General features: G+C 51.3%; 1 protein-coding gene across 1 annotated transcript in view; it reads right to left on the reverse strand.

Moving 5' to 3' along the window:
• SHB (SH2 domain containing adaptor protein B) overlaps window positions 1-23,679 on the reverse strand; it is a 127,824-nt gene that overhangs the window by 45,259 nt on the left and 58,886 nt on the right. The window contains exon 3 of the mRNA XM_079113554.1: window positions 1,303-1,518. Within this exon, the coding sequence (XP_078969680.1) occupies window positions 1,303-1,518 (216 nt within the window). The remainder of the gene's footprint in view (window positions 1-1,302; window positions 1,519-23,679) is intronic.

The following is a 23,679-nucleotide window of genomic DNA, read 5'->3' on the forward strand; positions in this document are numbered from 1 at the left end:
GCTGGCAGAGACAGTGCTACTGGAGCTGGACCTCAGAGGAGGGTCTTCCAGACAGGATAAGACTAGGAAGGGCATTTCAGGCAGAAGAGTGGGATGTGCACAGGACGTGCTATGTTCTGGGAACTGGGAGTAGCATGGGCTGGAACGGCTAGAACCTCCACTGAGGGGCTTGGAACAGGCCCTGGGCTCACGTCAGGGGCACAGAAAGGGAGGTAGGATCTAGTGTGTACAAAAAAGGAGATTTAAAGCAAAGTGGATTTTAAACCAAACTCTCCCTTTATGACCTTCAATGTGGTAAGAATTAAATGAGTCACTCGGTGTCTCTCTACATGCAGAACTCTTAGATGCAAACAAATGTCTTGGCATCTGGCTTTCACTTCTTAATATTAGACACGAGCATTTTCCTAGGCGGGTTTACATCAGTTATTAGTGGTCACACAATATTCCATCACACAGATGCACAAAAATCCATTTAGCCAATCCCTGATGTTGGACGTGGTGGTTGTTCCCAATTTTTCGTGATTCTAAACAATGCCTTTACTGAATTTTAGATCAACTTTGGCATAGATTCTCAGAAATCAGAATCAAAGGATGTGAGCACTGGATTTATGACTTGTGACCTGTGGCCAGACCACTATCCACAAGGAGTGTGGGAGAGGAGCTCTGGACGGACACCCAGACTCTGGAAAACCAGCCTTGGAGGTGGCACCTGAGTTGCTCAAGGGGCTCTTGGCCAGGGTAGAAGGGCAGGATGTGACTGCCCATGCTCTGAGCAGGCTCATGCCACAGCTGGGATGGAGATGCAATAGCCCCGTAAGCCACGTAGCCTGTGTCAGCCATGAGGGACTGAATGGGAGAACTGGGCTCCATCAGCCTTGGTGGAAGCTGTCTCGCAGACTGGGCTTCAGTGAGCTGGGTGCTACCGACAGTACCAAGACGGGATCAGGCTGCAGGAGCATCGGGACTGCCTCTAAAGACGGAGGGACTGGGGGCTGGGGAGCTAGCTCAGTCGATAGAGTGCTTGCCTTGTAAGCACAAGGCCCTGGGTTCGATCCCCAGCACCAAAAAAAAAAAAAAAAAAAAAAAGATGGAGAGACTGGACCTAGGTCCTGGGCTCCCAACCCTGAATTTCTATATGGGACCCACATCATCTTTGAAGGACACTCGGTACTAGGAAAAAAGACAGCTCAACTGGATTGTCAAACAAAGTGCTCACATTTGTCCGTGGCAGGCTGGGACCCTGCACATCCCTTCACCTTCAGGGCTCAGCAGCTACTTCTTGAGCAGGGCCCCGCTGCCTACCTGCCAGGGCTGGGATGGTGACCCGGTTCCATTCCCACGGCTGGTCATACTCGTCGGCGGGCCTGTCGTCATCCTGGGGCAGCTTGCTCTCACGCAGTCGGGGGCTGACCGTGCTCTCCGAGTCCGAGTCCACGCTTTGGCCTTCGGGTTCATAAGGGGTGTCGTATAACTGGATGCCTTTGTGCTGGGACCGGACACTTTCCTGCCTCTGGAATTCTGCAGACAGAAAGGAAGGAAGCAGAGATGTCATGAGTGGACAGCGGGGAATCTGGGATCCCTGCCAGGGAACACCCCTGGGTTCAGAGCTGCTGGCCAGGGAGGTGAAGACGGCACAGGAACAGCCCTTTCTGTTTCCTGCAGCCTATAAGAACGGCAGGCAGCGTCTCTGCTCTCCATGGGAGGGGCAGGGGCTCTTGGGTGGGCCTTAGGACAGCCCCGGACGCTGTGTTGCAGGTGTATTCTGACACTGCCTAGCCCTCTTCCTCGACAGCCAAGTGGGGACCCTCCCAGCTGGAGCAGTTTGCTGTCCTCACTGGACTTTCAGGTCACCTTGTCCAATGAGGAGATTGGGCTAAATGATCCTCAAGTTCCCACCTAGCTCACAGATTCAGGTAAAAGAACCCACAAGCAGATGACTTCCCTGAGATGACCAGGGTCACACAGCTGGGATGGAGATGCAGCAGCCCTGTAGCCACCATCTGCCTGTGAGACCCTTCCTTGCAGTTCTAGTCCCCCAGAGCCTGCTCACCTTCCACCCAGGCTGAACATGCCTAGGATCCAGAGATGCCTGGTTTCACTTCTGAATGAGGAAACGACCTTGTGCTCTTCTGGAGAGGGTGTAAAGACCTGGTCCAGGGAGGGCTGGGGGCTGACTGCCTATCTAGTTGAGAGCCCAGACAGGGGACATGCATTTCAGCTGCTATTCATCCCAGGAGAGGCAGCAGCAGCTGGGAAGATGAATGCTGGGATACTAACACCAGGTGCTTCCTGGTCAAACAGAGAATACTTGCTTCTTGATCTTGAACACCCACTACGTGCAGGGCCCATGCTGGGGAACAGTTCAGTTGCTGAGGCTGCTCCTGGAAAGCCCACCATTTCCAGAGGACAGCACGCGCCTAAATCACTATGACACCTGGGGGCCGGGCAGGAGAAAGGAGAGATGGCATTTGAACCGACGGCTCTGATAGGTGGAAACAGGAGAGGGAGGGCCTTCCCCGTGGCAGGACCAGGGTGGCCAAGGCAATGTGATGGAGAGCATGCCCACTGCCTACCTTAGTTTCTTAACTGGTGAGATATGTGTGACAAGTGACCATTTCAGCCATCATTAAGTATGCAGCTCAGTAGCAGTAAGGACAGCCACACTGTCCTACAGCTGATGCCAACATCTGTCTCTAGAACTTTCTCATTTTCCCAAGCTGAAACTCTGCACCCATTAAATAAACACTAATGCCCCATCTCCGCTCTCCCCAGCCCCTGGCAACCCCCAGGTCTCCATGGCTCTGACCACTCCAGGAACAGCCCTCAAGTGAAATCTTCGGCACTTGTCCCAAGACAGGCTGACTGCTCGGCACCATCTCTTTGAGGTTCCTCTGTGTTGCAGCACGTGTCTTTTTAAGGCTGAGTAATATTCCATTGCACAGATATTCACTGCCTGCTCTGCTGCAGCCCCAGGTACAAGGTGGGGAGGCGGGGTAAGGGTCTGAGAGTGAGCTCTGCAAAGGACTCTGAAGCGGTCCCCAATCCAGAGCTCCAATGGCATAAAGACACAGCAGAAGCTCCCAGGGGTTATGACCTCGAAGAGAAACGGATGAAACAGGGATGATGACAGCCAGCTGCTTTTGGGTTGGGCTTTATGATCCAAGGCTACCTCAAAGGGACAATAACGCCCTCCCCCACAACACATATGCCCTGATGAAACAGGAGCCAGTGACGTCGTGTGGTGTTTGCGTTAATGAACTTTACCCTGGTATTTCTCAAACTTCATTTAGTCACATACCAACTGCATGACTCTTGCTGCTTTTGAGGACCATGTGGGTTAATATTTACCACTTTTATTTGTTTATGTTGTTAAGTAAATAAATTCACTTAAGAAGAAAACTTTGTATCACAGAAGCCACTATCCTTTGTTAAAAATAGCTGCTAAGCATACAAAGAATGAAAGAGAATAGAACTAGCTACCAGGTCCTGCTGCCGGCTGTGAAGGGCCTGGGGCTTGCTTTCTCTCTGCTGAAAAGGGGGATTTGCAAGAGTGTCAGAGAGCTGGAAGATGCAAGTAGTAAATACTTACTTTGGAAAATAATCATATCCTCTCTCTAAAAAAGGAGAGAACAGGCAAAATCTGACTATGTGGTTTTCTCTTAAAATCACGTCTCCTCTGAGAAGATGCCCCACATTTTGCAAAACATGTTTTTTTGTGCGTGTGCTGAGAATTGAACCCAGGGGTGGTTAAACACTGAACTCACATCTCCATCCCTTTTTAGTTTTTGAGACAAGGTCTCACTAAATTACCTAGGGCCTCACTAAGTTGCTGAGGTTGGCCTCAAACCTGTGATCCTCCTGCCTCAGCCTCCTGAGTTGCTGATTATAGGCATGCATCACTGTGCCTGGCTAAAACGTGGTTTTTATTGTGCCCTACAAATAAACAGGGATCATTTATTAGTTTTGGGCATGATGTCTCCCTTTTCTTTTCTTTATTTTTTCTTTCTTTCTTTTTTTTTTTTTTAAAGAGGGAGAAAGAGGAAAAGGGAAGAACTATAAAGGGGTAGGGTTTTGTCACTTTAAAGTGAGGACCAACTGTAAAGTACTGTAGGCAACTTTGTAAATCACACATCCATCAAACTACTTGATCTTCTGCTTTACTACTCTGCAGCTTTCTCCCCCTGTTCTGAGGGGTGAAGTCTAGCCTCCTGCTGGAGGATTCGAGGCTGAGAACCTATAGGCTGGGAATACTAGGGGAGCAGCTGAGAAGGGCTGACCTTCCTCTTCACTCTCCACAAGCAGGACCGGCAAACACTGGGAACACTACCATTTACAGAGCAATTCTCATGTGCATTTCCATTTAATCCACGGGCACCATACAGCAATTCACAGGTGCACCTCTAGCACCCTGATGGCTCTGGCTCCCTCTCAGAGCCTGGCTCCGGGTCCAGGCACCCTGTGCATGTAGACGGAAAAGAGAAAGAGAACTGACGGGCAGACACCACTCTTTACCCCCAAATTCCAGTTAATTTACAAAAGTCCCTGACATCAGGGATAAAGTACCTGGAGGAAAATGCCAAGCGCGTACAGTTCAGCATTACATAACATTCAGAAGAGGAGGATGTTCTACATAAATACCAACCTAAAAGGAAAGCAGGTCTGCGAACGGATCACCTATTAAACCAGAGGGACTTGTGCTCCACCTCTCGCACAGGATTTATGGTTCTGGAAGCATCTGCGCCTCACCAAAGCTGGGTTTGTAATGGCATGCAGTTAAGGCAGGGGATGTTATAATGGCGATCATTAAAACAAGCCTCCTCCTGTATTACATGGTGAATTCGAATTTTCATTAAGGACCCAACAATAGGGAACAGTTAAGTAAATTATGGCACGTTAACTGGATGGAATATTAAGTAGTCATTAAAATGATAAATTGGAAGATAATGTAGCTACAAGGGAGGACGTGCATGAAATTATGCTAAACTAAAAAGTAAAATACAAAATTGTTTATGTGTGAGGGCAAAAGTATATAACGTGAGCTTTCTAAACAAGTCCTGGGCCATGCGAACAATGCCCCAAAGGGAATTCTGTTCCTTGCATAGGAATTGCTGAAAACCAGCATGGCACATTTTGCTCGTAACATCCAAACTCCAGTGACAGCAATGTCTTTAAGTACAGACACACACGAATAAAGAGCTGAAAACCTGATACAGGAAGGTGAACAGCTACTCTGTAGGGGGGAAGGGATTCTTGCATAATTATTTTTGAAAGTTGTAAATAATGAATAAAGATGCTACAAAGGAAAAAAATGTAATTAAGACAGAAAGTAAATGTGATGTTAAGCACACTGAGTCTCTACCTGGGAAAAGGCTCTTATAGGGAGCAGCTTCTCTTCTGGAGAGGCTGGCCAAGAGCCCTGGGAAGCAAGAGCCACCTCGTTATCCAGGCCAGCTCACCAGACATGGCTGTCCCCTGCCTACTGACCAGGCCTGTCTACCTTGTTAGCCAGGCCCCTCTAGGATGTCCCAAGACTTATATAAAACAGAAGAGTTAGTGACCATGCGTCTTAAGTCATGAGTTATCTGGACATCGCCATCTACACATTCATGGAAAATAACCTTTACTCTTGGATGGCGGGCAGTGATTTCATGCCTCCTGGGTAGCAAGCAGAAATATTACATTGACAGAGTGGGGATTTCTGTTGATCTCTGGAGTAGAAAGGTTTTCAAGTGGAACGAAACATGGAGAAAAAATGGAAAAGAAGGCACTTTCTTTAGAATCAGAAAATGTTAGAACTGGAGGGAGCCTAAGAACTGGCCTGGGCACTGTCACCAGGTGGGCTGGTGGCTGTGGAGAAGGCAAGGGCTGGGGAAGAGAGCAGGCGGAGGGGGCACCCAGGGCCAGCTCGGTGTGGACGAGGAGCCTCCTACATGGATGGGATGGGACTGAGAAACGCCCCAGTCTACAAGCCGCAAGCTACACTTACCTGCACGTACCCTCTGTTCCACACCTGCACAGCTTCTCCATAGTCAGCTCCCCCCCGCCAGACCGGTACGCCAGTTTGTTACAATGAACACCTCAACAGCACCCAAGTCTCTAGTCTACATCAGGATGTACTCTTGATGCTGCACATTCTATGGGCAAGTATGAATGACATGCATTGTCACATGAAGCATTTACAAGGTGCTCTGCCCAATCGTTTCTTTCCTCCCTAACCTCTGGCTACTACTGAACTCCATAGTTTAGCCCTTTCCAGAATGTCACGTCGTTGGAATCACAGTATGCAGCCTTCTCAGGCTGGTTTCTCTCTCTCAGTGATATGCCTTTTAGTTTCCTCTGTGTTTTTCTCATGGCTCAATAGCTCATTTCTTTTTAACTTATTAATAATATTCCATTGTCTGGATATACCCATTCAACTAATCAAGAATATCTTGGCTGTTTCCAAGTTTTGGCAATTACAAATAAAGTTACCATTAAGATGCATGTGCGGATTTTAATATAGATATAAAAATTTCAACTTCTTTGATTAAGTACTGGGTAGGTCAATTACTAGATCATATCAGAATATGCTTATGTGCAAGTCTCTGGGTTCAGTGCCCAGCACAATTTAAAAAGTACGTTTAATTTTGTAAAAAATTGTCAAACTGTTTTATAGTGTACTATTCCGTACTCCTGCCTGAATGAAAGTTTCTACTGTATGTCTCACTTTTTACTCTGGCTGATAGGAAACTGAGAGTTGATTTTGATGTAGAACCTCTGAGTTAGGTCATGGGTAGAATCGCTCACCCCTTCTTTATGCAGATTTTGATTTCTATTCTCTTGGCCTTGTTATAGACATGCATTTCTCTTTTATTATGGACAGTCTCTAACCTATATTTTGAAAGTAAATGGGCACACATCTAAATAAAAAAATACCCAATGCAGTTCATGGTAAATGTCTTTTATCAGCAAGAAGACTAGAAGAACATAAATCTTTTCTTTTTTTTTTTTTTTTAAACCTTTTTAACCAATCCTTTGGGAACAGAAAAAGGAGGCATGGCTTCACTATCTGGGAAGCCGAGGTCAGGGAAGTGCATGCCCATCTCCCCTGCCCCTGGCCTTCTCCAGCAGCACACCCATCCACCATGCTCACGCTCAACTACCTCTCTGCTAAATGGCCAGTATTAGGAAGGAGGGAGGCTGAGACCCTTTAGCAAGAGAGGGCAGACACACCCAGGCTCCTCGATGAGAGCAGACTGGAATCCACAAACCAAGAACGGGAGGCAGCTCACGGCTGGAGGAACCTGGGAAGGCCTTAGAGACTTTTGAGACATGAGGTCATGGCACTGTGGCATGGCAGAGAAAATGGGCACAGGCTGGAGGAAGGCAAGGCTGAGGCCTGGGGGACCAGAAGCACGAGGTAAACATGGGTTGATGTTCAGGGGCTAGGGGCTTCTAGATGCCCAGTGGGAGACGAAGCTGCGGCAGGGAAGCAGGTTTCTGTGAGGCCTCGAATGCTGAGAGACAAGCACCCCCAGAGTACAAAGAGACCTACCTGCCCTAGGGCCCCGGGCAGGGTGGAGCAGGTGGGGAGAGGACGCGTACAGCTGTGGAGGAGCCGCGCTGGAAATGACAGACGCTAGACTCCGAGTCCCTCACCTCTAATTTTCCCAGCCAGGCTCGTCTGGGAATCCACAGCAACTCCAAATCATAGGGTGGCAGAGCTCAGTGGGGATGCGTGGCCCCTGGAGGCCTCCATTTTCAGGGCCTGCCGTCACTTCCAGCCTAAGAAACCTCTACTCTGCCAGGGGTGGGCATGCCCGGCCATGCCATCAGCATCCCCACCCATCTGACTTCTACGTAGCTGCACAGCCACGGTGGACCTGTGTCCAAGAGGACAAGGTTGGAGTGGATGAGACTCAGAGTCCTGGCCAGGGCAGGAAGGGCTGCATTACTGGGATAACGCACCCACCATGGACCAGGGCTGCCCCACATTGACCAGCTAGAGGAAGGCAAAGCCCTCGTCCAGGAGCTACAGGTCAAGCACACAGGGTTGGGGGCTGAAAACACTCATCCCACCACACTGCGTGGCCTGGATCTTGGCTCCAGCCCCTGCCTGTCTTGGAGCAAGTTGCCTCAGTTTCCTCATCTCTGGAGGGGGGACAAATATAACTACCTTGGAAAGACACTATGAGGATTACATACATACATACATACATGTCAAATGTTAGGAATGGAGCTCGGGGCACAGAATGGCTCTCTGAATGCCATTATTATTTCAAATACCACTATTAGGAACTTCCTTGGGGCCTCATCTCCCAGACCCCACCCCCGTGACTGTTGTTTGCTCCCAGAGCTTCAGAGGCCTGTTTGTGGCCAACCCCGAGTTGTCTCGACACCAATCTCTAAGCCTATTTCCATTTCTGGGTCCACAACTTCTGATTTCAGTTGCTGTGGGACAATCTGCCCCATGTGGGAGTCAAGATCTGATCAGAGCCTGTGAGTAATGTGAAACCTCCAGGGGACGTCTTGGGTATATCCAACCGCGACGTTTCTAGATGGGAAAACTGAGGCCTAGGGAAGGAAGAAGGTGGCTGGGTAGAGGCCCAAGATCCCTGACTCCTGGACCAGGACTCTTTCTGCCTCCTTTGACACTTAATGACATCTCTTTCATCAGCTTGTCTTGTTTTAACCTCCAGGAGGCAGGGTGTCTATTTCGGGCAGACCTCTGAGCTGTTAAAAAGCACACCCGCACCTCAGGCCGAGTGATGAGCTCCACAGGAGTGGCAGGCGGTTGTTCCTAATTAGACATGGGCCGAAACCCAGCCGAGTGCTGGGGTACCACATCAAAGGGGAGTCAGAGGCTTTTTCCCATCTGCACTGTTCAAACATCTGTTAGGGAAAGACCCTCCCCCTAACTGGGGCACTTCAGCAGGCGGCTGACTTCAGGTGTCCCTTGGAGGCTGCAGGTGGGCAGCCCGGTTCAGCAGGAATCCTTTTGGGTGGACGCTGCGGGCTATCAAGGGCAGGACAGCTCAGAGGCCAGGCCTGGAGACAACCCAACCCTCACACAGGCAGAAGGCCCGGCTCCTCCTCTATGGAGTCTGTTTTCTGGTGCTGTCTAGAAGCCAGGAGACTGACTGACTAATTGGACTTCTTTTGCCATCTCCTCTCCAGGTGTGCACACAAACACCCAAGCAGCAAGAGGGAGCACTCTGCGGAAGCTGGTGTGTGGAACAAGAACAGCGGGCCCCAGGCAGCAGCCCTGGGCCTGTCGCTACTGGCAAACTGCGCTGCTTGCTCTTATGTGCTCAGCCTGAGGGCCAGGGACAGGCCCGGGTCTCGAGTGGGAGGCTTGGTTTGCTCCCATCCCTTGGTCATCTGTACAGGGACAGTCTTCTCAGGAGCCCCTCTGGCCTCAAGTACCAGAGGGCAGACAAAGCCCTCGCACCTGATGACAAATCTGCTTTCATCACCATTTAAAAGGCCACCTGGGCCTCGGCCCTGAGCTCCCAGGCTCTCTGTGCCATTACCTCTGCATTCTTCACCCCAGACCGTCACTCTGCATCTTCCAGTGACTGCCTTTGCATGCAGAGGAGTCTGGGTGGCTGCAGGCCCAGCGCTGGCGCCATCCCCCACGGAGACACACTGAGGTGGGGTCCAGGAGCCCAGGGAAGTGTGTGCACGGGTCCCCTTTAAAGGGGTCACTTTCTTAGGAGATGGCATTTTGATTCCAGGTTGACAGCAAGACCCAACTTCACCGGCAAGTGGGGAGCCTGCTTGCTTTTCTTTCTTACTCACTGGCCCCAAGTCAGATGCTGAGTACCTGCACAGTGTTAGGTGAGGCTGGGGGCCCTCGGGGAACTCCTGTTGTGGCAGGAGAACCAGGGCGCCACCATTCAGAAGCACAGAGTTAATAATGGTTACTACGAGTAGCATCACTGTCCTGGGTACTAGGAGTAAAGTATCGCTCATTCTCAAGACACGGAGTGGCTGGAATAATATAGATTGAGCATCCCTGAAAAATCAAAAAGTGAAACTTTTTGAGCACCCATAGGATGCCACAAATGGGAAATTCCACACGTGACATCATGTGACTGGCCACAGTCAAAATGCAGGCACACTAAAAACACCGTGGACGATTACCTTCAGGCTAAGGGTGTGAGGTGGGTATGAAGCACAAATGATTTTCACATTTAGACGTGGGTCCCAGCCCCAAGATAGCTCATTATGTAAATGCAAATACCCAAGTCCAAAAAAACCCCAAATCCCAAAATACTTCCGTCCCAAGCATTTTGAATTCTCCACTGTATCGCGTTTTACAATGCAGAAAGAGGCTCAGACACGTGGGGGCTCAACTGGGGATCATCCAGTTCTGACTGCTGTACCTACCTTCAAAGTGGTACCCACCTGGGCACCTGTGTGGAGGCAGAAAGTAATCCAGTCCCCAGGACTTGGAAAGACTTCAGGGAGGAGGCAGCATTTCAGAGTCTTAGGTACTTGTGCAAGGACAGCCCTCAAAGATCCGGGAAACAGAGGGACTGCCTAGTGTCACAGACAGAGAATGACATACTCAGGAGGACATACTCAAGAAGAGCAGCTGAAAATGAGGTCATCAGGACAAAGGGCAACCGAGGCAGGACAAGCACAAGCAAAGTTGTGGAGAGAGGAGAGCTGGGGGATTTTCAGAGAGAACCAGACAGTCTGTGCTGCCTTAGGCCTGCTACTCATGAGGTGGATGGAAAGGGGTGTGTCGACCAAAATAACTGGGGACAGGCTAGGGAGGGTGTGGAGGCCACAACAGGGGTACTACTATACAGGAAGGAAACTGGAAAAGGAGGGCCAGGAGCCTTAATCAGGTCTTTCATGCAAATCCTTAGAGTGGTGGGCAGGATACACTGGGGTGTGGTACTCAGTTGCATATAATCCCAAGGTTGGACCCTCGGAAAAATTAGGGCTCTACCTTTTCAAGGGGTGGAGAAAGGACATTCAGATTCCAGAGACAAAAACATGCTCCTGGGAGCAGCCCCCAGATGTGGAGATGCAGGCATTCCCACTGGGATAAGGGCCAGGGTCAGGCTGGCCAGGGCTGGCACCAGTGTCCTCAGGCCAATCTGTTTGACCTTGAGGAGGTGCAAACAGAGGTCAGGGAGGGGTTTCCAGACTTGTGTCCAGCCTGGGTCTTCTGATGGTTGACGAACTGGACCTGTGCGGAGGGCCAGCACCCCACTGGTACTATCTTCCAGTCTGCTGGGCAAAGTGAGGGCTCAGCTTCCAGAGGGGCCTGGGAGCCACTCTACTGTGATGAAGCCTCAGGGGGTGGGCTTTCATGCCTGACCAGGCATGGCTACACCCTCACACTATGGGGGCGTCACTCCTAATGAAGCAGCTTCTCAGGGAACCTCAGAGCAAACCTTGGAGGATCCACACGTGTAGGATCCTGCGTCTGCCTGATAGAAGACTGCAGCATACACAAGAGGGTGGCTGGGGCAGGTGGAAAGACTTGGGCCTTGATTACACAGCAATACCCACTCTAAAAAGTACTGAAAGCCAGAGTCTGTGCTAAGCAAGCGCAATCTCATTTAATTCTCCTGACAATTCTCTGAGGTACCTCATGGACCGCAAAGTGAGCTGTGGACAAGGACTGTCTGGCCCCAGAGACCATGCTCTTGGCTGTGTGGCCCTCTACACCACCTTCCCTGCCCAAGTCTATGCTCCCTCCTCTTGCTCGGGTCAGCAAGGGAAGCAAGCCCTGGAGTGTCCTGCTCCACCGCGCTGAGTGACACCAGGCAAGCCACTTCCTGCTTCTGGTTGACAGTCTGCTTATCAAACAGGGTAACTGGGGCCACCTTGGGGGTCCCCCCAGGCATCATTACAATCAGTCTGTAAGGAAAGCAAAGGGCAGTATCCTGAGGCAGAGAGCTGTCCATCAGGGAGGTGTTCAGCACATTCTAGATGCTGCACAGGGGTGGCCAAGACATGTTGCTGGTCCCGGTCTGGATGGCACTAAGCCAGTGATTAAACTGGTAGCAGGTGCAGAGGCCCACCTCCCAGGGCAGAGCCAGGCATAATTCTTCCCCCTACCTGTACCTGAGGCCCTGATCACCTGTACTAAAGTACCCCTTGCCGCCAGGTTTCTCAGCTACACAGGTCAACCCAGCCTGTATGCTTAGGACTGGCCATAGGGTCACTGTCTCACACTGAGGGGGGTGAGGTTGGCATCAAGCCCCATGCCCAGAGCAGCTGCCCCAGCGGAAGCAACATGCTGAGATTTGGCAAACTCTCTGCCCAGCTTCTTCACTCTGGAACTCCTTCAAGGGAGCAACTAATCCCCCCAGGGACCCAGAGACAACTCAGCCTTCTGGACAGCAGCACTGAGGCTGCTGGCCCAGGACCAGCCTGGCTCTCCGCTCACCGGCTGTGTGACCTTGGCCAGCTGCCTGCTCCACTGGGGCTCAGATCTCACGCAGGTGAGGCGAGAGGGGTTGAACCAGATGATCTCAGGGGCCTTTCTGACTCTGAATCCCTCAGTCTGTTTCCTTGAAGAGCAGATGTTCACAGAGGGCTTCCTGTTCTAAGTGCTGCAGCAGAATTGGATGAAGGAAGGGGACACTCTGGAGAGCACCTACCCTAGCAGCGTGGGGGTCACTGACCTCAGCATTCCAACCGCCCTCCAGCAAACTGCCCCAAGATATGGACATAATATGTGATGGGAACACGGCCCAGGGAGAAGCTCCCGTCCGCTCCAAGCCGCACTCTCCCACCCAGGATAGTTCATTTGTGCCAACTTGCCTGGCCTACGGCATGCCCAGATATTTGATTGAACGTTATTCTGGATGTTCTGTGAGAGCATTTTGGGGTAACATCAACACTGAAATTGGTAGAGTGAGATCGCCGTGCCCCACCATGGGGTAGGCCTTATCTAATCTGCTGAAGGCCCTGCATAGAACAAAAATGCCAGCCCTTCCCCGAGTAAAAAAGAGAACTCTTTTGTCTGTCTGCCTTTGAACTGGGACGTTGTCCTTCTTCCTGCCTTTGGACTAGAACTACACCACTGACTCTCCTGGTTCCATGAATCCAAATTTGGTCTTGAACTACATATATCACTGGTTTTGCAGCTTGCCAACTCACCTGCAGATCTTGGGATTTGTCAGCCTCTGTAATCACGAGAGCAACTCCTTAAAATAAATCTGTCTGTCTCTGTCTCTGTCTTTGTCTCTGTCTCTCTCTCTCTCTCTCTCTCTCTCTCTCTCTCTCTCTCTCTCTCTCTCTCTCTCTCTCTCTCTCTCACACACACACACCCGCTGGTTCTGCTTCTCTAGAGATCACCCACTAATACATACCTCCATGAAGTCCTTCACTGCACACCTAGCATGTGGGCCTTGGATGGGCGGCTTGTCTGTTCCCTTCTTAAGAAACCCAGTTCCTGACAAGAGCAGATCAACACAGAAAGCTGGGAGACCCTTTTATCACGATCAGGGGAGACACACCACTTAATCCCAAAGGGCCACGTCTGCACCATTCCCGAGTAAGGAGTTCTACAATTCTTACCCTGCCGGCTCTGCCAACTCTGCTGTCGTCGCGTGTATCTCATGGTGTCACTGCACAAAAAACTCTCCGAGTGTTTCTTTCTTTCTTGTTTTACAGAAGAGTGGGAATGGGGAAGATGTGTGGGGTCTGCTACATGTGAGAGCCAGAACCTGAGAGCTGCCACTGTTCACAGTCCTCTCAGGGGGCTCTTTCCTACTGACAGCTGTTACAGCCAACAGCACCCACCCAGCGCCCCAAGAATGACGTGGAAGGAAGGAAGCACCTGGATGGAGTGCGAGCTTGTACTGGAGCAACGGATAAATAAAAACAGACACACAAGGACAGTCCCTCCCGAGGGCCCTAAAAAGGTGTCCTTCAGGTGTTCGATACTGTACCAAAGGTGTCATTAACTTCTAGAACATGAGAATGAGCAGAGACAGCCTCTTCCAACTGGTGGCCTCCAAGAGACCCAGCCTGAAACCCTGCTGCCCCAGAGAGCCAAGTCCCATTTTCTGTTCGGTTAGGGACACAGGATACTGAGCCCCCACAGCATGCAGTACAGGGGCTCAAAGATGAATCCAGCACTGTCACAGGCATCTGTCTCTTCCCCACCCAGGGGACCTTGAGATTCCTGTCACTTTCTAGCAGTGTGCACACTCAGCTCCACCCCCACCCCCACTTCTAAGGGTGGAGTTCAAGTCTAATCCATCCTGACACACCCCCTGTGATTCCTAGCGCAGAACCTGGCTCCACAGATGCTCTGCAAATACTGGCTGAAGGAACAACAAAAACAAACAGCCTCTTGCAAATTCTGAATTTAGCACAGAAAAAAATATTGTAAAAATATTTGTCTCCTTTAGGAAGGGAACCATACCCATAGACGACTGGAGGGAATATAAACTGGAAATGGCCTTTTCAAAGGTAAAATTGGTAGATCTGACAAAAATTAAATACCGTATGGCCTGGAGTTCTGCTTCTAAAAATACCCAGACCCACATGCAGAAATAAATGCTCATGGATGTTCTCTGTGAATAGGAGAATGCCTGAGCACACCATGCTAGTCACACGACAGGGATACGCAAAAGAGCTAATGCTCTCGGACGAGACCTGTGACGAGGTAGCATTTGGACAGAAAAGAATGTGTTTGTAGATATGTACAGATGTCTATTTTTATAAGCAAGTGGGAAAAGGGTTAAGAGTACACGAAATCCATGGTCTCTGGAGGGATTTCACTTTTTATTCCCTATACGTCTGTATGTTGCATTTTCTTACCCAGAGCACCTTTGCTTTTTGCTTTAAATTAGCATCTATTTTTAATGTAATGATGGAACAGATTTTTTAGAGGAAGTTGCAAACGTGGCCCATGAAGACCAGCCTCTTTATGATGGTTCCTAACAGCACTTGTGAAGTGCCTCTCCTGAGGCAGCGCTGAGTTTTACATTACTGTCTATGTTGTTCCCTCAGCCAGGAGTTTTACGTTTACCCCAAGAGAAATGAGGAAACCGAGGCCAAGACAGGAAGAGCAGATGACGAAGGTGGCACGCTGGTGCTAGGACGGACCAAATCCTATGTCCACTTTTGTCAGAGCCTAAGCTCACACTGTGGCAATGGAGTCACCCCTACCTACTTCATGTTCTGGCAGGACAGGCTTTGGATTGACAGCTTCTATTTCAGTGATTATTTATAAACACTTTTCATATCATGTGATGCACATACATTCAAAGTTTAGGAAATAAAGTCTGAAGCAAATTGTGTGTGTTTTTTTTTTTTTTTTTTTTTTTGCTTTGGGTACTAGAGATTGAACTCAGGAGCACTCTACCACTGAGCCCTATTTTGTATTTTATTTAGAGACAGGATCTCACTGAGTTGCTTAGTGCCTCACTTTTGCTGAGGCTGGCTTTGAACATGCGATCCTCCTGCCTCAGCCTCCTAAGCCCCTGGGATTACAGGGATACGCCACAGCACCCGGCTGTGTTTTGGTTTTTAACTTCAAAGTGTACATTTTAACTATAAAATGCCCCCAGTCATCCACAGAAGCACTGGATTTTCTCCTCCTGGTACTAGGGACTGAATCCAGGGGCGCTTTACTACTGGGCTACATCCCCAGTCCCGCCCCCTGCCTTTTTTTTTTTTTTTTTTTTTTTAAGTTTTGGACAGGGTCCTGCCAAGGCTGGCCTCAAACTTGTGATCCTCTTCCCAAGTAGCTGGGATTGCAGGTGTGTACCACAGGCCCTGGATGCTTAGACACACAAAGGACTGCAGCTACTTTCTTGGCACTGCAACAGGGAAAGCTCTCCCCACGCACAGCTCCCTGGACAGGTCTAATCACTTTTTGGCACCCCTGGTTTTACTGCAAAGGGCCCCAGCCCTCCCTGTGGTTCGAGGCCCTTTCTTCAAAATCACAAATCAAGGTAACACCCATTGCTCAAGTTGGATCAGCAAGCCCTGAACCAAAAAAATATCCTAAGGTGGATGACATCAAACAGGTTGCCCCGTCGGCGGCAGGTGTGCTTGGGATGGAGGTTGGGCCTGTGATGCTGGCCAAAGGAGGCTGCCTCCTGACAGGTGGCTCCCTACCCTGGGCTCAGAGGTTTACAGCAGCGTGACACGTTCTAATTCAGACTGGCCAGAGGCCAGATTCCCACCCAAGAAGTAACGCTTCAGGAGATGGACCTAGACCCCCCAAACACACGCAGCGGGGTGACGGAGGAGCAGCTCCGTACACACTGTTTTGCTGTCATTCACTTGTCCGACTGGGCACCTGAGCTGACTTCTGAGGAAGCCTTGGGTTTGTCCCCCAGCTCTGCACTTGATTCCATGTTTGGGGGAGAGCATGTCACATCCCTCAGGCCTGTTTCACCAAATTTTAGGCTGGATTCTCATGATGCCCTGACACCACACACAGGTTAACACCAGCACGGGCAGTTCATCAGTCGGGAGTCTCACAGCAAGTGTCATCTACGAGGTGCCTGTAGTCAGCACCAAATGCCACAGGCACCAGAGACAGAATAGGGTCCAGGAACAGGGCGTGTGAGCGTGCTTTTGCGCTCCCTCTTTCTCTCCTCCCCCCACTCCCCCCAAGCCCTCTGGCAGCCTACTGCCCAAGCCCTTCGGACCCCACCTCCCATGGGTTTCCTCTGCATGTAATGTCAGAAGCATTTCTTATCAGGTGTGTACACGTGAGTGTCTCAGCCAGGCGTCGGCAGCAGAGGAGGTGAGTGACAGGTGAAGGGACTTTAATAAAATGACAAGCCTGTTACAAGGAGATCTTGGAGATTTGCTGGAGATGCTGCTTCTTCCTTTTTTTTCTGGAGTGAGATGAGCCTTAGCACTTGCGTTCTGGATTAAGTCTGTGAGTCAGTGGAGGAGGACTGGGAGAGACGGGGAGACGGGGAAGGAGGCCTATTTGAGTGTGTAAGCTTGTGCATTAAATCAGAAGTAAAAGGAAGTCACAGGAAGAAAAACCAAGCCAAGCTAAAAACAAGGCAGCTCTAACGTCACTGCTAGACAGAAAGTGTAAGGCCAGCTGGAGGCAGGGAGGCCAGAGTGGGAGGAAAAAGAAAACACGAAGTTCTCACCTAAAAACAACTGGGAGCATGAATGTGGACTCGCCATTGAGGGAGAAGGAATTTCTGATACGAGCCTGAGGTTGCAGTCAGGCCTGCTAGGAAGGGGTTGCCCACATTCTGGAATTAAGGTTGTCTTCCAACAGGGAAGATGGTGACACGGGACTGAGATCAACCCCAAGAGCATTCCAGATACACACAGAAACTCTGGAAGACCAAGGCTTGTCTGAAGCTGAGACCCAGGGGTGGCAGTGGGTAGAACACAGTCTGGGGGTCAGAAGCCTGACCCCAGCTCTTGCTGGCAGACCCTAGACAGCGTCCCTCTCCCTGGCATCTTCCTGGTGTGCAAAGGGACCAAACTTTAGGTGCCAACTGACCTTAGTTGCTCATTTACTAAATGACCCTTTTACATACTGTTTTTCTTCATGTTTATATTTATAAGTGATTGTAGCAACACTAACATGAGCAAGTGAGGGCATCCACGGGACCTGTATTGGACTTTCAGCTGGCCACCTCCCAGGTGGGGGATCCTGGCAAGTCCTTCCACCTCTCTGGGTATCCAGCAGCAACACAGCTTGATGACGTCAGCAGGCCTCCTTGAGTAACAAATGAGGAGTGCCAGGCTCCTAGGTATTATCATCTTCTGCCCCACCTCTCACTCAACTTTTCTCATGTTAGAATAAATGCAGACACAATTCAAATTATTAATAATTCCACCTCGGTTCCAGGTATGGAATATGCTGGCAAATCAACATGCCCATGAACACATTTTGAAACCTGAGTGGGCACTTAGGTTCAGACCTTGGTTCTGCCATTTGCCAGCCAGTGCCTCTGGTGAAGGACCTGCTCAGAGGAGGCTCTGCAGTGGGGAGAATATTAATATTGACTTCATGGGGCTGTTATAAAACAAAACCAGACAAAGGGTATAAAAGAGGCTTGTAAAGCATAAAACCCCGTGCAGATGTTACGTATTAGAGAGGAACAGACATACATGTGCGCGGATGTACAACGGTACTGCTGGCTGACATCTGGTATAAATGACGCATGGTCAATAGTCTAAGTCCGCGGGGAGAGGACATCTCATTTCGTCTTTCTTCTGTAGCACCAGTCACGTCCAGGGCCTTTCAACAGAATCAACTTCTACCTCACTTCTATTTTCGATATTTACCCACTAAAGGAAAAACCTTGCACTCCGTGACAAGGTTCTGAGAAGACGCGATCTGACTCTCGGGTTCAAAAGCATAACAGTCTCATGGCACCGGCCAGAGATGACGGGAAGGGAGCACCCTCTAATACCTGGAGACCATCTACTATCTGGAGCAGAAGCTCTTCCTGCGAGTTTCATTAAGTGTATCATCCTCTGGCGTCTGGCACGTCTCCACAAGCTGGGAACCCACAACTGATGTGGAGTGACAGCTGAGCCGGCGCTGCCAGACAGGCTTCCTCGCTCAGGATGGGGGGAGGCCAGGCCGGGAAGAGCCGGAGGGGAGGGCGGCAGCTGTCAGGTTACAGCTGCTGCGCAGACACGCACTTCAGATTTCACTCATGTCCCCTGACTAAGGAGGCATCAGCCACAGGCCACATGACCAGAAGACTCCTGCTCATCTTCCTTCTCCTGAAGAGACAAAGGAATGAGAAGCCTCACCACCTCGCCCTCCCCAGGAATCTTTAAACTCTCTCAAAGTGCAAGTCCTCCTCTGGTGCTGACCTCCACGGTCTCCAGACCTGAGATTTTGGGGATGTCCCCCAGCGCCTGATTAGAAAGAGGCTCTGCTTTTCTAAGTTTTACTACCAACTCTGGTCCATGGTTGACCAGTCTGCAAGAAGTCAGTGGTCACAGTATGCTCCCAAACTGGGGGAAGGAGAGGATTTCAGAGGGCCTGCTGAGGAGTCTCCTGTCACCCCAAAGGCCATTAAAATCCTGTTCACCTTCCACTGGGGGAAAAGGGGCTCCTGCCTAATTTGCTTTGGTCACTTACATCGAGTACATGAATAGAATACTCTGGGGAGCCAGGTAGCAGAGAGAACAGGAGAACTTCAGATGAGGACAGAGCTCTCTGTAGGACACACAAACCATGTCCCGCGGGGACCCTCGTCACTTGCCCAAGGGAGCTGGCTAACAGCCTCCACCCCATCCACTCTATAGAGAAGGTTTACTGTTGCGCTAGGATCCCGGAGCGCACTCCCTTCCATTTCCAGAAGGAATAGCTCCAGATCAGTCACTCTAGGAACCAAATCATCATCTTGAACTGATGTCCTTCAGTGTCCAGTTGGCTCACTTCCAAGGTCCAGCAGTTCCACAAGATGGGTCAATTCACTGTTTCCCAGGGGTCTAATTTGCAACCAATTCCTCTCACAGGCTCACCAAGAAGCTCCTGCTATTTAAAATCAAATGCACAGGGGTGATTTGTGGAGATTTGTCTACCTGGTGGACAACCTGAAATGGCCGTTTTGAAATGTCCAAGCTGCAGTGACTGCTGCCATTCTGTGCCCACAGTCAGCTGTGCTCTGCAGGCTGGTGAGGCAGGGAAGCTTCCTGGAGCAGCTGTGGCCACCTGTCCACAGGACTCTGAGCTGTCAACTTGCAGGAGGATCTGAACCCCACCTCTTCCCTCATACCTAAGTCGAGCTTTCTAGGTTCACTTCTGGCTTACGACTGTCAAGCTGGGGCTCAGGAGGGAAAATCAGCACTGGGGAGGGTGGCTCTGCAGAGGGTCCTCAACCCAGGTCCCAGGCCTCGGAGAATGCACAGTTCTGTACTCATGCACAAACCCCCAGTGTAGTTCTGGGGGCAGTAGTTAAATAGAGCAGCTGTTCTTTTAAAATAACTGGTAGGTCAGTGAACACTTGGATGAGAGTCTACAACCCTTATCTCTAGGACACTGGCTGGCTCCCCAGCCTGAGTGCTGGACAGATTCAGAATGACAAACAGGGTGTCCACTGATGTGCCTGCCCTGGGCCAAGGTCAGCACCGTTTCCTACCCACCAGCAACGACTTTCCCTTCCAGCTGCTCTTTCCAACACCCAGAGGCTCAGTTCTCACCTCCTCCAAGTGCTGTCCCTGAACACCCTGGACAGGAATTCTGCCCCTCTGGTGCCCTGTGCTGGGGCTGATTCTGTGTCCCATTCATATGTCAATCACCCGGGCTTAAAGGCATCCTGGGGCTGGCTTTAAGGGCCATGCCACTCATAAGAGCTCTTATCCTGGAGTTTCCCAACTTGACCCAGGTTTTTGAGAAGAGAGGCTCTCAAAAATGACTCTGTCATGGGCCTAGTGCCCTCCTGGTATCAGCAGGATTCCAGTGAACTCAATTTGATTCAGGGAAAAGATGCTCATGGATGAAAAATGGTGGGGGGGGGTTAAGGTTCAATAACACAGACGATCCTCAGGATAAACCCAAACCCCTGAGGGCATCAGAAAGTCCCCACCCATGAACTGGCCATTGGACACCTTGTTGGCCACATGTCCCTAAAGAGCCTCTGTAAGCCTGTGAAGCTATAGGCATGCTGGCCACTCTCTCCATCTCTGACCATGACATAGACGTCCTTCCAGCTCAAAGACCAGACATCACTTCAGCACCTACCTATGAAGCCACTGGAAGGTCCCCAGACCACAAGGCTGGTCCTATCTTCCTCTGTCCAGGGAGCTCCTCCCTCCTGGCCTGCTTACCTTCCAAGGATTCATTCAAGTTTCAACTCTTTGGAAGCCTTTCTTGGCTCCTCTTCCCTCAGAACCTCAGTGATCACCACATCACTGTGGGGGTTACCATCCCATGAAGTGAAGCCCCCCAAGACCTTTCAGTGGCGACCTGGGTCCAGTCTGCCTCCCCCTTCAGCCTGGGTCTCTTTTTTGCCTCTCTTCTGGTTCCTGGCATGGGGGGTGCAAAAGAACTGTCGAGTGGATAATACCGTTCCCAAGTGTTATCTGCCACCCCACCCCCAAAATATCTTTGTGGCTGCCCGGCTGAGCTGTCCAGCTCTGTTCTCTTCAGGCCCTAACTAGGTCTGCTGTTGGCCAGCTCACTACAGGCCTATGCCTCACATGGCAGGAGGGAGATGGACTCAGACAGCCTGCTCCCTCACCCAAGCCAGGCAGCCAGCCTGTCCAACAGCCAGGGTCCAGCAGCTTCTCCCTGTGGACAAGTACAAATAGGGGGAAAAAAAGACAACAGTCTTGGAGCCTGAGGTTCCCAGAGGAGGCCCTGCTGAGGGACAGAGGGCCAACTGAGCAAGCAGGAGGCCGTGTGACCACTTGTGGCCTTCTGCTGAGGCAGAGCCGTTTCCCTGGTACAGTGACACCCCACTCACCTGCCTTCTTGTGAAGGGGGGCATTCCTGTCCCTCTGAGCTCTCTGAATCATGACTCCTAGGCATCCACGCCTGGTGGTGGGCGGCTCAAGGAGGCAGGAAGGAACACTGGGGTCCCAAATAGTCCTAAGTCAGTCCTAAGTATTATCCTGCTGCCCTGGGCTTCCTGACCACAAATGGCTCCATAAACTGTAAACTTCCCAGAACTGAAGATGCCCGGAGATTCACAACATGCACCCCGCAACTCCCAAGAGCCAGACACCTGGTACCAGCATTGTCTGTGCTCACAACAGGACAGCGCATACTTGGATCGGCCCCAAGTCCTGTTTTGGAATGCTCATTTTTGAGGAATAAACAGGAGATCACAAGCCACAACTGGGCTAGCAGCTGCAGCCATTAAACCGTCTGCAAAGGTGAGGCTTAGGGGCAGAGGAAAGGCCCACTGTCACCCGTTTCACTAAGTGCCAGGCCCGGTGCTGGGCTCTGAGGAACCTGCCTGGCCACTGAGGCCCTGCCCAGGCCCGGGAGGGACTCTGCAAGGTGAAAAGCGGGGGTAGGGAGGTGCGGCCTGAGGAAGGCCTGGAAGTCTGCAGGTGGATCCATGGGGTGAAGGCAAGGTCTCCGAGCACAAGCAACAGGATACGCACGACTGGCCAGGTCTGGGAAACTCACCAGGGGACAGAGGGAAGGAGGGATTGGGAAGGCTTGAGACCTGGGGTGGTGGGGGGACCCCTTCTGCTCATTCGGTTCTCCAGCCCCTCCCTCTGGCTCCCTCCTCCCAGGGGCTACCAGGAGCTAGGAAGGCTGCTCCTCTTTCCTCTGGTGCTGCATGTGCAAAATGACAGCTCTTTAAGGCACGGTTAAAAGTTGATTTTAAAGTAGGCGAGGTGAAGTCAGGCCCGTTTGGAAGCAGGCTTTGGTGGGAAGGCAGCCCCAAGGAGGCCAATGGGGCTTCTGCTGCGGACAGGTTTCCAAGGCGCCGAGTGGAAGCTGCCGACACCCAGTCACAGGCCCTGTGGAAGTCTGGTGTGGCTGGGGACAGATGAACAAAGGCACCCTGGAGACGGCAGTCAAACCCGCCAGCCAGTGCGGGAGGCTTTTTATGCCTTGGGAGATGTGTCCCTGAGCCTGGCAGGTCTGCGTGCGTCTGGGGCATCTTGCTGCTGCCGCTGCCGCTGGCTAGCATGAATGTCATTTTGGGTCAGGTTGAAGCCTTGGCCTGAAGCTGGGGAAACAGGCTAGCGGAGGGGGAACACCTTGTCCCCATGAAAACACAAGTCAGAGGAGATGGGATGAGTGCCTGAGTCTGCTTGTGACTTTTCCTCACAGCTCCCACCCACAGCCCTGCTCCGTTCCGGCCTTCGCCAGGTCATGGTCAGAACCACAGCTGTGTGGATGTCAGCGAGAAGGGCCATGCGGCTGGGCCCGCACCTGTGGGTGCTTTCCACCGCTCTTCAGCCCCAGCACCTGATCTCAGGACTGGCATGGCAATGTCAAGGGGACAACAGAACGGATGCCCACCCCCTGCAGTGGACAAAGATAGACAAAAAAGAGAGGGAGGGATGAAGCCAGGGAGAACGAAGCTGCTGGCAGACCAGGGCAGAGCTGCAGGGATGTCAGGAGGTCCTGCTTTGGGGTCTGGCCACAGCAGGGCCTCTCTGACCATAGGAGTCTGTCCCAGAACCACGGGCCCAAGTATGACAACACAGATCCTGGCTTTGACCAGGGCCTCTACAGGACGAGCCCAGGAATCTGCATTTGACACTGCCACCCCGCCTGACTCCCCCACGTGACTAGTACAAGCCAACACCAGATGGGCCTGTACTCTGGGGCTTTAAGGCAGCTGGTCCTGCCCTCTGACCTCAGGCTGTGGGTGGAGAATCTGGGTGGCCCTCCAGGGAGCCTGCACAGCCCCTGTACCACCTGCAGACTCCCCCACTGGGCCCATTCCCAGGCCAGCCAGACTGCTTCTGTCTCCTGTCCCTTAAGGATCACCTGGAGATTCTGGTGAGGCTTGGCCTCCAGAATCTTGTGGGGATGCCCCTCATCATAGTCCTATAAAGTGTGTGGCACCTGATGCCCTGAAGTTTGCGGCTAGAGGGTTTACTTGCCGCATGGAGCCCCAGTGAGTGAGAGGTTGAACAAATTCACAAAATAAACCAGTAAATTCACTCTCGAGTGCAGAAGCCCCACAGTCAGAGGGGCTAGTTTCCTGTGTGATGTCAGGAAAGTGCCCTAACCTCTCTGAGCCTTCCTCTCCCCACCTATGTAGTGGGGCTGGCGTCACATGCCTTGTC

The sequence above is a fragment of the Sciurus vulgaris genome (genome assembly GCF_902686455.1).
Source record: "Sciurus vulgaris genome assembly, chromosome: 15".
NCBI classification, from domain to species: domain Eukaryota; kingdom Metazoa; phylum Chordata; class Mammalia; order Rodentia; family Sciuridae; genus Sciurus; species Sciurus vulgaris.